Source organism: Mus pahari, chromosome 15 (genome assembly GCF_900095145.1).
Source record: "Mus pahari chromosome 15, PAHARI_EIJ_v1.1, whole genome shotgun sequence".
Classification (NCBI taxonomy): domain Eukaryota; kingdom Metazoa; phylum Chordata; class Mammalia; order Rodentia; family Muridae; genus Mus; species Mus pahari.
Genome location: NC_034604.1, coordinates 70,044,152 through 70,063,118, shown reverse-complemented (window position 1 = coordinate 70,063,118; position 18,967 = coordinate 70,044,152). Strand labels below are relative to the sequence as shown.

At 45.6% G+C, this 18,967-nt stretch overlaps 1 protein-coding gene across 1 annotated transcript in view; it reads left to right on the top strand.

Moving 5' to 3' along the window:
• Katnal2 (katanin catalytic subunit A1 like 2) overlaps window positions 1-17,856 on the top strand; it is a 70,948-nt gene extending 53,092 nt beyond the window's left edge. The window contains exons 12-14 of the mRNA XM_021214339.2: window positions 14,996-15,158; window positions 16,755-16,857; window positions 17,597-17,856. Of these exons, the coding sequence (XP_021069998.2) occupies window positions 14,996-15,158; window positions 16,755-16,857; window positions 17,597-17,736 (406 nt within the window). The 3' untranslated portion in view covers window positions 17,737-17,856. The remainder of the gene's footprint in view (window positions 1-14,995; window positions 15,159-16,754; window positions 16,858-17,596) is intronic.
• The last annotated feature ends 1,111 nt before the right edge of the window (window positions 17,857-18,967 follow it).

The following is an 18,967-nucleotide window of genomic DNA, read 5'->3' as shown; positions in this document are numbered from 1 at the left end:
GATTTCTGAGTTTGAGGCCAGCCTGGTCTACAAAGTGAGTTCCAGGACAGCCAGGGCTATACAGAGAAACCCTGTCTCAAAAAACAAAAAAAAAACAAAAACAAAAACAAAAACAAAAACAGAAAAAAGAGCTATAAGAGGAGGTATGGAAGTTCTACACAAACTGAATCCACACTGGGTGTAGGCGTGGCCAGGAATCAATTGCCTTTGGATATAAGGATCTAGCATAAAAGTGGGCAGGGCCACTCCCTGGGTTTAGGTTCTACAGTGTGAGAGCAGAGAAGGTGAGCTCACCAAGGGGCACTCGTTCATTCATTTTTCTCTGCTCTTGACCATGGGTCCTTTCCCACTACGATGGACTCTAACTGGGAATTGTGAGCTAAAATAAACTGTCTCCCCCTTAAGTTGCCTTTGTCAGACTTTATTTTTTTTATATTATTACTAAAGCAGCAGAAATGAGATTGGGACGTAAGGACTGACTATACCGTGCTTTCTAAAATCAAGCAGAGGTTTTGCATAGAACTATAAGAACTTAATATCTCTAGTTCTCAAAGAACATTCCAGAAACAATGTTTCGGTTTTATTGGTATTAAAATTAAACTTTCTTAAGTTAGTAGAAAAATCCTTTCTTTAATGCCATATAGTAAATAGAAAACTAAATAATCTCTAATTGAAAATATAATCTACTCTCAGAGTCTTTTATTCAAACTGTATCCCAGAGTGGTTTAGGAACAATTCTAGAAGAAGAATTGGGAAATAAGAAACGTTGACTAGGGGAAAACAATATCTACTTGGAGAATATATTTTAAAAATGTTATAATCCTCTTCCAGTTCTCCAAACATTTTCCCATTGTTATGTTTTATGTCCTGGATAGGGAAGGAGATGCATGAGGAGACATTCTCAGAGGGTGTCCAGGGTCGAGGGACAATCAGCCTGTGCTCAAAGGCAGTGAGCGGAGCTGGGGCTGCTCACCCCACCCCATCTCCTTTTCCACGGTTAGAGACAGACAGAAAGCTCTTCTGTAGTACTTGCTGATCATCTGGGGTCCCAAACAAGAAGAGACCAAGACAAATTTTAGGCAGTTCACATGTTAAATACATTCATAATCTAAACCTGGGTCCACCTCCTTACACACTTGAAGACTTGTTTGTCTATGCCTAGATGATAAGCATTTTTACATTTGAAGATATATTTATATATAATATAGAGTGGAATCCAATAGAGAATCACTATTTATAGATTTAAATAAACGTTATTAGAAGCCACATAGATGTTTGGCTCTGGGTGTGCCCTTTGTATTGGCCACAGCAGCACAAGTCCATTGGCTTAGCCAGTGGATTTTGTTTTGTTTTGTTTTCTGCTGCTCTGTGTCCTTGTTCCCCACTTTCCAAGGCTTTCTACTTTGAAAAGGACCAAACCACATTTGATCTTGTTCTTTATTCCACTGCGGGGTCATGGGTGGGTGTTCACCAGGTGGGCGTGAAGCCATTGTGAAGCTGTCGAGCTCCTAACATGAGTGTGGCAGGTTTATACTTTTGGGAGACTTAAACACACATTTTCCAGAAGAGTGGAGGGCCCTTGCGTCTGCTTGTAGATCCAGTAGTTCCAGCTGTGCTTCGCAGTGCTGTGTTGATTGGCCAGGGTCAGTGGTGGCCTTGCCAGTGTCTTCTCACTGCGATGTGTGCTCTAGGCTAAAGATGGAGCTGATGAGTCAGTTCAGCAGGTTTTGTTTCTTTCCATAAAAGTTTGGCTCTGTGTTCGGAGCATCATCACACTGCATCGCACCCTGAGGCAGGCAACGTCTTGTTTTCTTACGTTTGCTGATGGTGGGATTGATCTGTGGGTTAAGGCGTACTGGTCTGGTCCCTCTGCTGTACATCTCTTGTGAGTGCAGCATCCCCGGACCTGGGCTGCCTCGGCGCTTAAGAACTCTTACTGCTCTGGCAAAGGACCTGGGTTTGACTCACAGCACCCATGCGGTGGCTCACAAATCACCTGAAACTCTAGTCCCTAGGGCATCTGATGTCCTTTTTTTTTTTGATCCTTTCCAGCACCAGGCATGCATGTGGTTGATAGACATACATGCAGGCAAAGCACTCATGCTCATAAAAAAAAAAAATATATAGTAATTAAACTTCAAAGCTGTTCTTTGTTTTTCTGTGAAAACTTTCTGAAGAGTGAGCTTGTGACCTAGAACCTAAAACTAGCACGATTAGAAGTGTGCACCTTACCAAGTCTACTCAGAAGTGTGCCCGCCCCTAAGCACGCTTTGCTACCTGAATGTGTGTGGGCAGAGCCTTCCTGTTCTGCTTAGGAAGAGCACAGCTTTGGAGAAACCTTGCCACGTTCTTCTTGCTCTTCCTCAGCTGCAAGAAGACCTCTTTCCCTGACCTTTGACCTCCCGGTGTCCTTCTGGCCTGGAGTTCACCATGATCTGACCATCCCCAGCGGCTACAGTCTTGCCAGTGCTTCTGGTTGGCAGCTCTCCTAAGCTGTTTCTTAGAAACACTTTCGGGCTTCTCTCGCCCAATGGGCTGGCTTGGTTACCCTGAAATCTAGAAAATCAGGCAATACGCCAGCAGTGAGCAAGCCCCTCCTCCACTTTTCCAAACTGAGAAAGATATTTTAGAACTTTCGGCCTGTTCCATGATTTCAAGGCTTGTTTAGCACAAGGCCATTAGGTTTTGTCTATTATTATTATTATTATTATTATATTATTTATTATTATTAAGTACACTGTAGCTGTCTTCAGACACTCTAGAAGAGGGCATCAGATCTCATTACGGATGGTTGTGAGCCACCCACCATGTGGTTGCTGGGATTTGAACTCAGAACCTCTGGAAGAGCAGTCTTAACCACTGAGCCACCTCGCCAGCCCGACACTGATTTTTATTCTGGTTTTGTTTGGGCTGGATCTCAGCTGTACTGGAGCTGGCCTCGAGTTCTGGACCCCCTGCCTCTGACTCCTGGCTCTTGTGATTACAGGAATGCAATATTCCCCACGATGAGTTAGTGAGTTTTTAAAGAAACTCCCTTGAACTATCACCCACGTACTGCAGAGCTCATGACCACTGCTTTCAGGTAGTCATGCCGTTTACCTGTGCTATGTATTGTCATTGTATTATTATTATTATTATTACAGCTATCGTCTGCATTGTGTGGGGATTAGAGCCAGGTTCTTGTGTATCTTATATTTTTCTAGAATGACAGAACCAACAAATGTATGTGTACTATAAAACAGGATTTGTACTGGGCCTGGTTGAACACCCCTTTTATCCCACCCCTCCTGAGGCAGAAGCAGGCATAACTCTGTGAATTTGAGCCAGCCTGCTTTACATAGTGAGTTCCAGGATAGCCAGGACTCCATAGTGAGACTCTGTCTGAAAAACAAACCAAAAGGAGGTGTCTACTAGAACTGATAGTGGCTGGGTGTTCCAACCATGGCCATTGGCATGCTGGAATGGCTGAGAGCCTGGAAGCTGCTCCGTTCCTAAGCCATGTCTTGGCTTTCTCAGTCTGAGCCGAAGGCCTTGAAAGAACCTAGAAATCTTCTGTTTTCTGTCCTGTCTGGGAGGCCAGACAAGCTAGGTTCTGATGCTAGTTAGGCTCGGCTCTGCAGTAGCATGCACATGGTGTTGATGCACTCACCAGCAAGAAGGTAGCCAAACAGGCAGCCAGCAGCTCTGCATCTTGCCCAGACCTTTTGATATTTGGGCCCTACAGCCTTGAAGAGGGTCTTCTATCTCAGCTAATCCTTCCTCAGAGACCTGCTCAGAGGACCCATGACGTTGACTGTTGAGATTCACCATTTCACAGGAGCACAAGCCTAGATGATGTAAGTCTCCTACTCTATGTAGCCTCCTGATGCAACCAAGAGATGCAGTACCAGCCTGGTGTGGTAACACTGGCAGATAATCACTTGGGAAGTAGAAGTAGGAGGATCAAGGGTTCAAGGTCATTGTTGGCTGCATGGTGATTTGAAGTCAGTCTCAGCTACTTGAAGGATTGGGGGTGGAGAGAGTGTTTGTCCTATGATTGCCTGTGGTACTAATTTCCGAATCTTGTTAACGTCCTGAAGCCATGTACTGCCTGCCTCAGGCAATGATGGGCTGCCTATACAGCCATGGTCCTGTGAGATAATAATGGAGTCACAGAGGGCCTACATTACAGAGTGTGAGCACATTGCTGATATGTCTGCTGATGCTGGTGTCAATAAACCTATCGAAATGTTAACTGTATCTAAGTGTAACGTACGCAGTACAATGCATAATACTGAGAATAAACAATGGTTATTGATTTACCTGCTTTAGTAAAGATGGTTACTACTCTAGCTTTTTATTACTTTAAAATCTACACGTTCCAGTTATTCATTAAGTTTTACTATAAACAGCACTCCATGTTTTACAGGCAGCAGCTTCACACAGCTTGTGTTTATCTCATATACAAAGGGCGGCACACCACAACATGGTGTGTATCTGGAAGGTATCCAGTCAGTCACCCAGTGATGCTCTTGCTGTTGCAGATGGTAACTCAGTAAGGAGTGGGTATCACTGTGCTACTCTTGTGTTCTGCCCATGCAGCTTTGGGATAGGTTACTGGAAGGAAACCCATGGGGTCAAAGGGTAATGGGCATGGAATCATGGGATAGCCTGCCAAATTTCCCTCCATAGAAGTTGTTCTAGTCTGCAATCCCACTAGTGTCTTGCCTTTATTACTTAACATTATAGTGAGAACATTTCCAATGTCATTAAATAATCCTTGAAAACTGGATTTGGTAATGGCTGCCCAGAAATTCCCCACGTGGACTATACCATAATTTAATCATTCCTTCTCGCTGAGTAGATATGGTGTTCCCAAACTTTCCCTATTAATAACTAACATTGAAATGAATGCCCTTGCAATAAAAGCCTTTGTAAACAGGGTTAGGGAGAGGGCTCAGTCAGAAAGGTGCTTGGAATCCCAGCATCGGGGAGGCTGAGACAGGCAGATTCCTGGGGTTCACTGGCCAGCCAACCTAGCCTCTCCAGGCCAGTGAAAGGCTTTCTCAAAGAAGGGGGGTTGGCACCTGAGGACTGACACCCCATGATTGTCCTTTTGCCTCCACACATGCATGTGCACATGCACACACACCCCTGAAGTGTGCACACATAAACCGGTGTGCACACATGCACATACACCCCTGAAGTGTGCATACATAAACCGGTGTGCACACATGCACAAAGTCACACCTTTGGGTACAGTTCTGCTCCTTAGAAAAGACACCTGGAGGTGGGGTTACTGAATGGAAGGGTTTTGTATTTTAACCCCCTGTGGTATATTGACAAACCCTTTTATAAGGAAAGACTCTCTGAAGAAGGAATATTCTTAAGATTTTCCTTGGCCTCAGGATCCCACTTGAGGAAGGGTGCTTATCTGCTTCAAGCAGTCTACCCCAGAGGAATAACCAACTAGTATGTGAAGACTCAGTCCTAAAATATCAAATTCCTTACAATTGGGGCAGTTCTGGTCAAAAGCATCATCCGGGCACCGGGCTATCCTTTATCACTGTCTCAGCAGTGAGATGGCGTACAGTTTTTGCTCACATACCGTAGCTGGTCTGTGCCATGAGAGAGGACAAGAAGAAACCACTTCTCTGTGTCATCGGATGTGTAAGTGAGCAACGAGAGGCATAAAAAATGTTGCACATTTAATATTACCACTTAATGTAATGGCGATGTGAGAAACTTAGTGAGTATAATTAGGGCTAATTTGACCTGCTTTGATTGCTGCACACTCACAAGCTCAGGCCCAGCAGTCCAGAGGGAATGAACAGGCCCATTAAGGCAAATTCCATTGAGAGATGTCTACTTAACTCTCTGGTAGCTTGTACCAATCAAGTGTGGGGGCTGCCAAATGGCTAGACACTCCAGGAACCTTGATGAAAGCAGGTCCTGGCATAGCCAAGCTGCAGGCTGAAAATGCCAGGGGGAAACTTTCCTCTAAGATTCAAAAGAAGTCTTAAGAGCCAAGAGACCCCTGCTCTGCAAATGAATCTGTCCCGGCTTGTGTAGGGGACACCAGCAGTGACTCACAAGGCCATCCCCTTGGGACTGTCCTTCCATTTTCTATAGGATTTAAAACATTCCTCAGGCAGCTGCCAGCCCAGCTGCCTTCCTACCACTGTGCAGATGGATTTCTTCCCATATGGACACTCCTTCCTGGTGTGGTGTTCCCATAGAAACACATGTTTGTGAATGGAAAAGATCGCCTAACGTAACCCCAGTTCTTTTGCACAGAAACCACCAGCATTCTGGACTTGGGAGGAGAAGTGCTCTTTGAGGCTCCATCTTTCAACTCTGGGCTTTGTCCAGGTCTACATTTTCCTAATGTGGTCTGCCACAGGTCAATGCGCATTGTGCAAAAAGCAGGCTCTAGCTGGGAAAGCAGAGTCCTTGCCTCCAATGTGGGACTGAGGCCTTCGGATCCATCCGGCACAGCAGACCAACAAAATGGAAACAAGATGTAGAGCACCATGTGCTCAAGCCCTGCCCATGGCTGTCCAGTGGGTGGAATGGTGGCTCGCTGTGTGTTCAGGGCTTGATGCACTCTGCTCACCTTTGCAAACTTGCTTAATTCTATACACTGTTCTATTATGTTAGTGACCCAGCATTCATTTGGCTTTTCTTTTGGAGAGGTATTTTTGTTTCTTTGTTTTTATGTCCCCCCACCCCCCACCCCCCACCCCCCCCACCCCCTATCCCCACCACTGTTGACTCTGCTCTCTCCTTGCCACGCCCCCTTCCTTCGGGGTGGGGTGGGGGGAGGGGTATCTCGTGCTGTGCTTGACTGGATGAGAACTTACAGTCTCAAAAAGGTTTCTGTCTCATAAATCTCCTTCTTCTTATCCTGTGGCTGGGAAGAGCAAACTTTTCTTGGTGTTTTGTCTGTGAAGTTTTGAGTTCTGGGTTTCTCCAGCTAACCATCAGGACAGGTGAAGCAAGCAAGCTCAGGGCCCTCGTTGCCATGACAGTTCCAAGTCCCCAGGTCCCCAGCCAGTCTGCCTCCTCTTCCGGCCTTTCAGAATCCTTCTCACTATTTATTGTAGAAAAGCCAGGGGTTTCAGTCACCAGAGGTACCATTTGAAACTCTCTCGCTCATGTTTTTGATCCACCCTTTTCTTTCCTTATCAATTTTAAACATTATTTTATTCTCTGGTCAGTGGAGTGCATTTCTGTTGTTTGGTTTTTCCTTCTGACTTTCATTCATGGTGGTTGTAACATGTTTTGTAATTCTATTAGTGATGTAGGTGCTATCTATAGGAGTCATGTAATGGGGTCCTGTAGAGATAATTTATTTGACTGTTTGGGTTTTGGACCATTTTGACTTAACTTTTCTTCTCAGGTTAGGCTATCTGGGACTGTCATAGTTAAGCCAGTTGTTCTGAACTATCCATGAAGACCCTCCTTCCCTAAGAGCAGTGCAGAAACTCATTTTCCTTATGGCTTCCACTGCTCATGGGGGGACATCCTAACCTACGCTGTCATAATGGGCATGTGCCCATCAGATATACAGGGATTTGCTTGACACTGCAAGTCTTGATTCTCCCTCTATTGAGTCTGCGTTGCCCCACACAAAACCTTTAAAATGTAACCCATTGTAACTAAGTCAGCCATACTTACATCTTCATCTATCTAGTCTTGGTTTTGAGCCTCTTTTTTTGGCACTTGAGAACTTTCCCCCTGCCTCCAGGAGGGTTCCATGCTACATCCAAAAAGTATCTTTTAAATAATCAATTGAGTTTTAAAAGGGGCTTTAAGATAAGATTTCTCATCTCATTCATCTCATTGCTGTGGTCAGAGCCATTAGATTTTTCCCCCCTTGGTTATTGGTATAGTATTTTGGGGGTAATCAATAGGTAATGCCAGGTGATTTTCACTCCATTAAAACGATACTCAGAGTTCACACATGAGAAGAGCAATGACTTGCCCTGCGAAGGCTCCCTTGCTGGAGCCTCTGGCCTCTTTAATGAGAGGAGAGGCCCCGGACATGCATCTCTTGAGACATCCTCAGAAGCGCTGCCAAGTGAGCCTGGCAGGTCACCCCGAGTCTCACAGTTTCCATGGTTTCCACTGAGAATGAAGGTACAGCACTTCCTTCACATCCATGCAGCTTCCCTCCACTAATCTAAACTAATGATGGCTATAAGGTCTTAATACACACATGCACACACATGCACACATGGATGCTTGGTACTTAGTACCTGGATAGCGCTAAGCACATCCCCCTTAGTAAATAACTCTGGGAGTTTAAGAGAATAGACCATCTTATACAAAGCCACTCTCTCTGCATCCACAGTTCATTCATGCGCCCAGCAGAGTGGGGTTTCTTGGGAACTTTTCAATACTCTACATGAGAACTTACAGTCTCAAAAAGGGTTCTGTCTCATAAATCTCCTTTTTCTGATCCTGTGGCTGGGAAGAGCAAACTTTTCTTGGTGTTTTGTCCGTGTAGTTTTGAGTTATGTGTTTCTCCAGCGAACCATCAGGACAGAGGAGAGGCAAGCAAGCTCAGGGCCTTTCTGATGAGGAGATGCCCTGGACACACATCTTTCTAGGAAGCAGGGATCCAAGACATACTGTCCATCTATGAGCTGGGGCTGCACGCTGTGCCATGTGAGCTGCACATACAGAAAGGAGTAGCATTGGTTTTCGTTTTGCTTCTCAAGACATGGCTGTACTATGGAGCTCAGGCTGGCTTTGAACTCACTGTGTGGCTCAGGCTCATCTCTATCCTGTGCTCTGCCCACCTCACCTCACAGGTGTTGGGATTATAGGTGTGTACCACCATGCCTGGTATAATAAGTATTTTTTTTACAATAAATATTAAAGCAAATAAAAAGCCTTTACTGCATACAGAGCACTTGCTCTGGGTTTGACAGAGTAGAAGGTGCACATGAAGAAAATGACATGAAGATGCCATGGAAGCACTGCAGTTACTGCCTCATCTTCCTCCCTGCCATGTACTCAACAAACCTCACAGGCACACATGCACACACAGGCACACAGAGGCACACAGGCACACACAGACACACATGAACACACAGGCACACAGGCACACACAGGCACACATGCACACACAGGCACACAGGCACACAGAGGCACACATGCACACACAAGCACACATGCACACAGATACACACAGGCACACACAGGCACACATAGACACACAGGCACACACAGGCACACAGACACACATGCACATACAGGCACACAGGCACACACAGGCACACAGATACACACATGCACACACAAGCACACACAGGCACACAGGCATACACAGGCACACAGGCACACACAGGCACACAGGCACACACAGACACACATGCACACACAGGCACATATAGAACACACATGCACACACAGGCACACATGCACACAAAGGCACATACAGGTACACACAGGCACACAGGCACACACAGGCACACAGGCACACAGATACACACATGCACACACAGGCACACAGGCATACACAGGCACACAGGCACACACAGGCACACAGGCACACACAGACACACATGCACACACAGGCACATACAGACACACATGCACACACAGGCACACAGGCACACATGCACACAAAGGCACATACAGGTACACACAGGCACACATGCACACATAGACACACATGCACACACAGGCACACACAGACATACACAGGCACACACAGTCACATATGCACATGCGCACACGTCGGAACTAGAATGGAAATTGAGTTCAAGGACAGCAAGTGGATCCATCTAGGGAAGTGTGTAAGTAGGTGGCCTTCCATGTGAGCTCACTGTAGAAGGCAGCGCTTGACTCTCTGACTCCCTGTTATGTCAAAGACAGCTCAGTCTCCTCTTCCGGGATGGTCTTGTCACCACCATTTACTTTATGGTGGCTACGGATGGACTGCAAAGACTGTCTACAGCACAGTAGTTGGCTCTTCTGTTAGCACACTGAGATCGATTAAACTTGAAGTGCTTGCAACTGTTGAAGGAACGAACTTGAACTGTTCTTGGTTTCTCCATGCTGTGAACTGTGGAATGATCTCAGGTGCAGGGTGATGTAGTACACAGCGACGTGGCAGAGGAGGGACCGGCAGGTCTGATGCGGATACTTAGGCTGTCTGGTCCAAGGCATCATGGTCCAAGGCATTGTAGGCTGTCTGGTCCAAGGCATCGTGGCCCAGTGTGGCCAGGGGTATATAGTGCTCTGTATAGACTAGGCAGAGGTCTGAGAGCCTCACTGGGCTTCATGTCTTACATACCTCATGCTTATTGGTTGATTTGACCACTGATGGGGGGAGAAGTACTAAATCACCAGGAGGAAGGAGTCATAACAACAAAAATAGCTAGTGTAAAATCTAAGTGCAAGAGCCAGGAGGCTCCTTCTCTGGTGGCCACAAGTTACATTTATATATATATAAACATATTGGCATAAAGAATGATTTCTGGTCCATTCCATTTGTCCTCTGTTCCTCTCTCATATGATTGTATGATTATTGATGTCATTAAGAGTGCATTCATCAGGCCCGACTGTCAGAGAGTGGCACTTATGTTGTACCCACAAGCAGTTTTGAGGTAAATCTCTCACTTTAGGGCATTAGTTGATCAATACAGACATCTATAGTGAAGGATTGCTTTCCCACCCCCTCTATGTGATTCTGTTGTCTTGAGCATCCTATAAAGAAGCCACCCAGGATGAGATGGGGACAAGAATTAGGTACTGTCCAAATAAGTACTTGCTTGATACCCTTAGACGGACCATTCTATCACGTTCTTCTCCTTGCAGATACGTCTTCCCAGACCTTTAAACCCGGTCCATACGGAGTTGCTTGTCTGCAGAGGGGACCCTGAGCTCTTGCCTTGCCACTCTGGCGATGTCCTCCTCTTCTGTGTCAGTACTTCCGGTGCTTGGGTCCTGCCCAGCTTTGGCTTGTTTTACTGTTTAGGTCTCACATGTTGAAACTGTCTGTACTGTTGATCCATATAATTCGACCAGGCTATAGATTTTTATTAGAAATTATTTTCTTCCTTAGAATTTAGAAGTCTCTTTTAACATCTCATGTTGCTATGGATAAAATTTGTTGTTGCTTTTAATTAGACATGATCTAGCTCTGCTGCCTTAGACTGGCTCAGCACTTGCTGTGTGGCCAGTCTTGCTTAAACACTTGATCCTCTTCCTTCAGCTTCCAGAGCTCTAGAATTACAAGTATGGACTACCATGGCTTGAGAAGTGTTATGTGTAACATGTTGTATGTGTCCTGTTGTTTCTCTCTGAAAACTTGTCATCCTTTCTTGGTGCTCTGAAGTCTCTCCACGATGCAGCGTGAGAGTCTGCTGCCCTCAGCACGGTAACCTAGCACATCTCCTGAGTCATTCTGAGCGTCAGGACTGAGTTACTTTACTTTTGAAGCCTTTGTCCTCAAAATGCAAGCAACAATAGCACAGCATCAGGAGGTTGCTGTAATATATATATATATATATATATATATATATATATTATATATTTATATATATATATATGTATATATTAGCATCTATAATATACTTGAAATGTGTCTATCATTTAGTAAATGCTGTTTAAACTTTAGATTCCATTAACATTTGAAATATAGAAACCCTGTTACTAGGAATCTGGAACATTATCTGGAGTTGTCTTCTTCTTGAGATTCCTCTGTTCTTTTTCCTGGAACTCCTGGGATTGGCTCTGCTGGCCTTCTAGACCGATGATCTCCTTAAGACAGAGTCTTCCCTTCGTGGAGTATGATGGAGCTAGGAAACCAAGGAAAATCTGTGAAATTGGTGCAGTTGGAGGATTTCTGTAAAGGGCTGTAGAGCAAAGACTCTTAGGCCTACTGGTACAAGGCAGAACTCAGATAAAAGGCTGTTCCTACAGGTAACAATGAATGGAAGCCTGCGTCTTCAGGGTGTTCGAAGGGTTTCTGGGTACATAAGGGTACTCATGTTTGACCACTGTCACTGTTCCTAGGTACTAACACAACTTTAAAAAATTCTCTTATGTGTTTTGCCTGCGTGTTTGTCTGTGAACCACTTATGTACCTAGTGCCCGTGAAGGTCAGGAGAGGGCATCAGATCTCCTGAGATGGGAGTTACAGAATGTTGGGAACCACCCAGCTTGGGGTAGAAAGCTGGCGCCTCACTGTTGCGTGAGGGCTAACACACACATACACTGCTTTCAACACAACACAGTTCTGACTTGCTTGGCCTGCTTGGTGTTTCTCAGCAGAGAATCACCCCCCTCCTCCCCCCCCCCCACACACTGTGCCCCTGACAGGTATGGCGGACAGAGGCAGGCCCTTCCCATAGGATGCAGGGAAGAAATTATGATCTGTTTCTTAAACAAATTTTAACTCATTCTCCCTCTTCTGTTGGTCTTCACCTCAGCACTAAGGGAAAGGGATACTGCCTGCCCCCAGGGTCTTGGGGAGGAGGGCAGTGTATGTGGTTGGATCAGTGGATCAGCTTGTTTTCTTTCTTTCTTTCTTTCTTTCTTTCTTTCTTTCTTTCTTTCTTTCTTTCTTTCTTTCTTTCTTTCTTTCTTTCTTTCTTTCTTTCTTTCTTTCTTTCTTTCTTTCTTTCTTTCTTTCTTTCTTTCTTGTTTTTTGAGACAGGGTTTCTCTGTGTAGCCCTGGCTGTCCTGGAACTCACTCTGTAGACCAGGCTGGCCTCGAACTCAGAAATTCGCCTGCCTCCGCCTCCCGAGTGCTGGGATTAAAGGCATGCACCACCATGCTCAGCTGTTTCTTGGCTTTCTTTACTGCAGCTTCTCCGGGTTTGCAAATTGGTCATCACTGATAAGTAGGCGTTCCAGCTTGAAGATTCTGATATTGTTACCAGTTCTCCTGTTCCATTTGCTTTTGTAGGTTTATGCCAGTTATTAACCTGTTTTAGGGCATTGCAGAAAGAGATGGGGGCGACTGTATCCCCTCTCAACTTTAAGTACCATCTTAGTTAAAGTCCTCCTCTCACCCCTCCTTCCTCCCTCCCCCATATCAGAAAAGATCTCTCTCTGTAACCCAGGCTGACCTCCAGCCCTCAGTCCTCCTTGGCCTCCTGGGTGCTGGATTACAGTCCACGCTCTTGTTACTTCTTATCATTGTTAAGGCAGACAAACACACAGGCATTTCCTCATTTCTATTATAGAAAGTTAAATGTTTCTACACTTCTCTGAGTTTGAAAATTTCACATACAAAGAGCTCACAGGTCACACACAAAGTAACCATTAATAATGGAAATGGTGACAAGGTAACCAAGCAGCTCCATTGTAGAGCTGCTAGAGAATGCCACAGTCATTCCTAGTAAAGATCTAGGATAAAAACAATTTTAAATCACTGTGTGGAAGCACGTATGAACAAGAATTCCTTCAAATAAAGGTACTAGCAGTTTCTACAAACTACTAATGGAGAGAAGTTGGGGAAACCATGGGTGTCAAAGGCTTGCACACAGAACGTTTAATACTTATTACAAGATGTGTCTTTTATGATAGTTAGGTCATCATCAGATGATCTCAAAAAGTGACACTTGTCACTGATGGGGAGACATGCACAAATGCATCCTGATGTGCTGTCACGCACAAGCACATCACCAGAGAAACAGACTCTCCAGAGCTGAGTAACAGCAGAAGGACGCATCACACAATTAGGATGTGGAGCAGTTCACAAGGAGCCTTGTTTCTCTTCAAGAGGCCAGGGCAGAGAGGCTGGCTTTGAGTAATGGATTTAGGAGACATGGCTGTGCACAATCCACTGTCATTGGATTTGGTTGGGAAGTCCTGGAGAGAGATTTGGGCATGACTGGAGATGCTGAACACAGGCTGAGTAGTGGGCATGCCACAAGTCGGTCTCTTCTGTGTCAAGTATCGTGGTCACAACCATGAAACAAAGTGTGCCTTTTCTCAGAAATATGTGCGTGTTAGAGATGGGGTTAGTGATGCAGTCTGTTTAGAAATGTTGAGTAAGGCACATGAGGCAGATGTGGCCAAGTGTGGCCTGCTGTTCACTCAGGATGGTGGGTAATAGGTGGATGGTGGTCTGTTATTCTGCTTTTATGTTTATTCATATTAAGAGGTTTAGGAAGAGGCTAGAGAGGTGGCTCAGTGGTTAAGAGTACTGGTGGCTCTTCTAGAGGTCCTGAGTTCTATTCCCAGCAACCACGTGGTGGCTCGTAATCTAATTCCCTCTTCTGGATGAACACTCATATGAATTAAAAAATATTTAAAAAACCAGATATAACTTAACAAAAAAGATTAGGAAAATGATTTACAAATGTGAAGTTGCACTGGTGGACGTGGGGACGAGTGTTCCAAAAGGCCGCATTAGTACAGGCACTTAGCAAGGAGGTACTGGTGCTGAGTTCACCTGAGCAGTGAAGCAAGGTGGTTATTCACTCTAGCAGGGATGAATGGTCGACTCGCTGGCAAGATTGAGTCCAGCTCAATGAAGTACTTGTAGCTGAGTCATTGTGAGATGTCCCATCCTGTTGTCACTGAAAGGACCTCCTCTACATGCAGAGTCTGGAAGGGGCTCTTTTCTCCCTTCTTTTCTTCTTTTCACATATTAAAAAAATTTTTTTTCAAATAACATGGAGTAACTGCAGTAACTACTCAGTTATAGATACACAGTGACAGTTAAGATACAGAATTGCTTCTTGTAAAGCTAGATTGCACTTAGAATATAGTTACTGGGGCCAGTGAGATGGCTTCCTGAGTGCAGGCAAGCTGCCACCAAGCCTGATGACCTCAGTTTGATCGCTTGGGACCCACAGGGTAGAAAGAGAGAACCAACTTCCAAACTCTGTTCTCTGACCACCAAACACATTTGCACACACACACACACACACACACACACACACACACACACACAATCAATCAATCAATCAATCAATCAGTATCAGAAGTCTGTCTGTCTGAAGCACTGCTCGCCGCTCCATCCATTTGTTTTCTTGTGATACAGGGAGCTGGACTGTGCCATGTTACGGCGCCTGGAGAAGAGGATTCTGGTTGATCTCCCCAGCCGAGAGGCCAGACAGGCCATGATCTACCACTGGCTGCCGCCTGTGAGCAAGAACCATGCGCTGGAGCTGCACACACAGCTGGAGTACAGCGTGCTGAGCCAGGTGGGCAGCCTGGAGGGGGAGGCACAGGGCATGGTGCAGCATACACCAAACTGCGACCGACCGTTAGACAGGATCCCCATGAACAGACAGAGCCTGGCCACAGCGAAGCAGAAGACCGGGAGCTGCGGGGAGTAGCCTGGGGTTCAGATTCAGGGAGCCCATAGTCAAATCCTGGCCCTGTGTCGTATGAGCTGAGAGGCCTTAGGGGTGTGTTTACTCTCTGAGCCTCGGCTACTTCATCTCTAAAATGGGCAACAGAGTCCACAGAAGGTTACGAATTGGTAAAGCCTTTGCAAAGAAAAACTCAGTATAAGTATCTGTTAATCCTCATTGGATATTGTACTAACAAGGGTTCCGTAGGGGAGCAGAGCTTATAAAACACATATATGTGTTCAACATACGCACGCACGCATGCACACAGGGGATTTTTTTTTTTAAAGATTTATTTATTTATTATATGTAAGTACACTGTAGCTATCTTCAGACACTCCAGAAGAGGGCGTCAGATCTTGTTACAGATGGTTATGAGCCACCATGTGGTTGCTGGGATTTGAACTTGGGACCTTCGGAAGAACAGTCGGGTGCTCTTACCCACTGAGCCATCTCACCAGCCCACACAGGGGATTTATTAGAGTGGTTTACAGGCTGTGGTTCAGCTCATCCAAAAATGACTATCTACCAAAGTAAGGTCTAAGAATCCAGTAGTTGTTCAGTCCACAAGGCTGGATGTCTCAGCAGGTCTTCAGTATACTCCAGAATTCCAAATAAGTAGTTGAATGGCTCTCTAATGAAGATAGACTTCCTTCTTCCATGTCCTTTGGATACGCTGCCAGAAGTTGTAGCCCAGATTAAAGGTGGATCTTTCCACCTCAAAGATCGGCATTAAAAGTAGGTCTTCCAAGTTTAAATGATTTAAGAAAATATACCTCATGAATATACCCACCTTAGATTTTAGTTAATTGCAGATATAGTCAAGTTGACAACCAAGAATAACCACCACAGGCATACATTCCAGGATACCTGCTCTGGGTAGACATTTAAACCTAATGTTTTCTTTTTTTTTTTCTTTTTTTAAAATTTTTTAATTTTTTTTTTTTTTTTGGTTTTTCGAGAGTCAGGGTTTCTCTGTGTAGCCCTGGATTTCCTGGAACTCACTCTGTAGACCAGGCTAACCTTGAACTCAGAAATCTGCCTGCCTCTGCCTCCCAAGTGCTGGGATTAAAGGCATGCATCACCACCACCCAGCCTAATGTTTTCTAAAGTCCCTCAAAAGCAGAAATGGCTTTATTTAACACAAGAACAAAATACTTGGCCATCTTGGACTTGGGATTAGGGCCTCACCAAGCACACTGGGTGGCTCAGTCCTCTACTCGCCTCTCACAGTATATTTGATGGCATGAGGGAACTGACACCCGGACGGGCTAGCAGGGCTCGTTAGCTCCTTCTCTCCCTCCAGTGTTGTGAACCCAGGGATGCTGGTGTAGTGAACAGGGATGACAAAATTCTAAGCTAGCCTTCAGTCACTGGATCCTGCCTACGAGCATGAAGAGGACACCAGCGTTCTGCCTGCTCAGCCTGACTTTGAAACTATTTCAGGAAACAGAGGGCTACTCAGGCTCCGACATTAAGCTAGTCTGCAGGGAGGCAGCCATGCGGCCTGTGCGAAAGATCTTCAGTGTGCTTGAAAACAACCAGTCAGGTATGGCTGGCCTTGGGAGGGAACTTTGTGCTTAAGCATCCGAACTCTTGGCAGGATATGGTGCTGCATGCTTGATTTCCTGGCCACTTAGGAACTAAAGCGGGAGCAACTTTAAGGTCAACCTGGATTCTAGACTGAGTCAAAGGCTAACCTGGGCAACTTAACTAGACCCTGTCTCAAAATACACACACTAAAATTGGCTCAGGACTTAGCTGAACTGCAGAGCCCTTGCTTTTCGTGCAGAAGCCCTGCCGCCTCTCACCAGCAGATGGCGCCCGGTGCCTGGTTTCCCAGGCTCCGAGGTGTTCACTTTTGTATGCGCTCTGATCCTCCTCAGTGTACTCTGCTGCCAGACTCACATTGCTGGCGGATGATAATCTTCTCAGAGTTTGGGCTTTTATTTTTCTGGCACACACTAATATGGGGCTGGCTCCATCTGAGGCACTATACAGATAGTAAATAATACTTTGTTAATGTATTTAATTCCCTTTTGGAGGCTGAATGGTGTGTGTGTGTGTGTGTGTGTGTGTGTGTGTGTGTGTGTTGAGGGATGGGTATCACGGCTTTAAGCTCCATCTCCCCATCACCCCGTAGCCCTCTTCAGATGTTTGAGCTGCACTAGCCATCAAGGACTAGATGTTTGAGCTGCACTGTCTGTAGACCTGACTTAGTAACCTTCCGAGGACTCTGACCCCCACGAGGTGCAGCGCCACGTTCTGACGGTTGTCTTTCTGTCTAGAGAACAACAATTTACCTGGGATCCAGCTGGATACTGTGACCACACAGGACTTCCTGGATGTGTTGGCTCACACCAAGCCTTCAGCAAAGAATCTGACCGAGAGATACTTGGCCTGGCAAGAGAAGTTTGAGTCTGTATAAAGCTGTGCCCAGCCTGACCTGGCCAGAGGCCGCCAAGAGCCTCCCCAGCGTGACTGGGATGGAAGGGAAGACGTCATCCTTGAAAGCTGGACTAATTTGGACAACTGTGTTCCTTGGAAACATGAGCTCTTGTGTCACGGATGTCAGCAGAGTGGAGATTTCAGTCTGAGTGTGTGCTGTTGGGTCAGGCAATAGAGGTTTTTCTCACAATTTGACTATAAAAATTTGAAGACATTTCCTGTGTTTCTCCTCATTTGTGAACTGTGATCTTCATTTTGAAGAAAAGTATTTTCTTAGTCTCTATTCTTTTCTTTCTTGTAATACATTCTCAAGTTTGTCAGACACCATCAGTATCCTCCTCCCTCCCTCCCTCCCTCTGGAGACCCTGTAGACCAGGCTGGCCTTGATTTCAGAGATCCACCTGCCTCTGCTGGGACTAAAAGTGCTGCCCTAACCCAGATGGCCGTATGCTTTTCTAATGAGCTGAATGCCCCGTGTAACTCTGTTCTCCCCTCTGCCTGCTCCAGGGAAAGCAGACCACCGTAGAACCTCCCCTCCCCTCCTTTCAGTCCCTCTCACCCTAGCTGACCACCACGATCACTGCCTTGTCCTCGTAGGTACTGTCCTCAAGGATAAAGGAAAACCTCCATCCCTCCCGGCTACTCGGGGTTCTGGAGTCCTGCTAGTTCGTCAGCTAATTTTCAGCCACTTGGCTTTCAGCCCTGCCTTACATTTCCCTCTACACAGTCCCTCAAAGACTCCAGTCTTGGAGAGTGTTGTGAAGGATAGAGTTCGGGTGTAGTCTGTTTGGTTCTGCCTTTGATACCCAGGTTGGTTGCTTGGAGACCCACTGCGACTCTTCCAGTGCTACACCTTCTCGCCTGCATCCTCTTCCTTCCTGATCTTGGGGGCTTATGACCTCTCTATTTCCTTCATTTTAGTGGAGGTTTGAGAAAGGGGCTCAACTCGTACACAAATTTACTGTAGACTATCTACATTTACTTGTTCTTTGTGTGAGTGAATGTCACATGTGTACAGATGCCACAGAGGCCAGAAGACTATGTCGTGTACCGAACTCATGTCCTCTAAAAGAATGCAAATGTTCTTAACCACCGAAACATCTCTCCTGCCCCTCTTTACTAATTAAATGTATTCCTTGACAGTTTCCTATGTATGTTACTAATTAAATGTATTCCTTGACAGTTTCCTATGTATGTTACTAATTAAATGT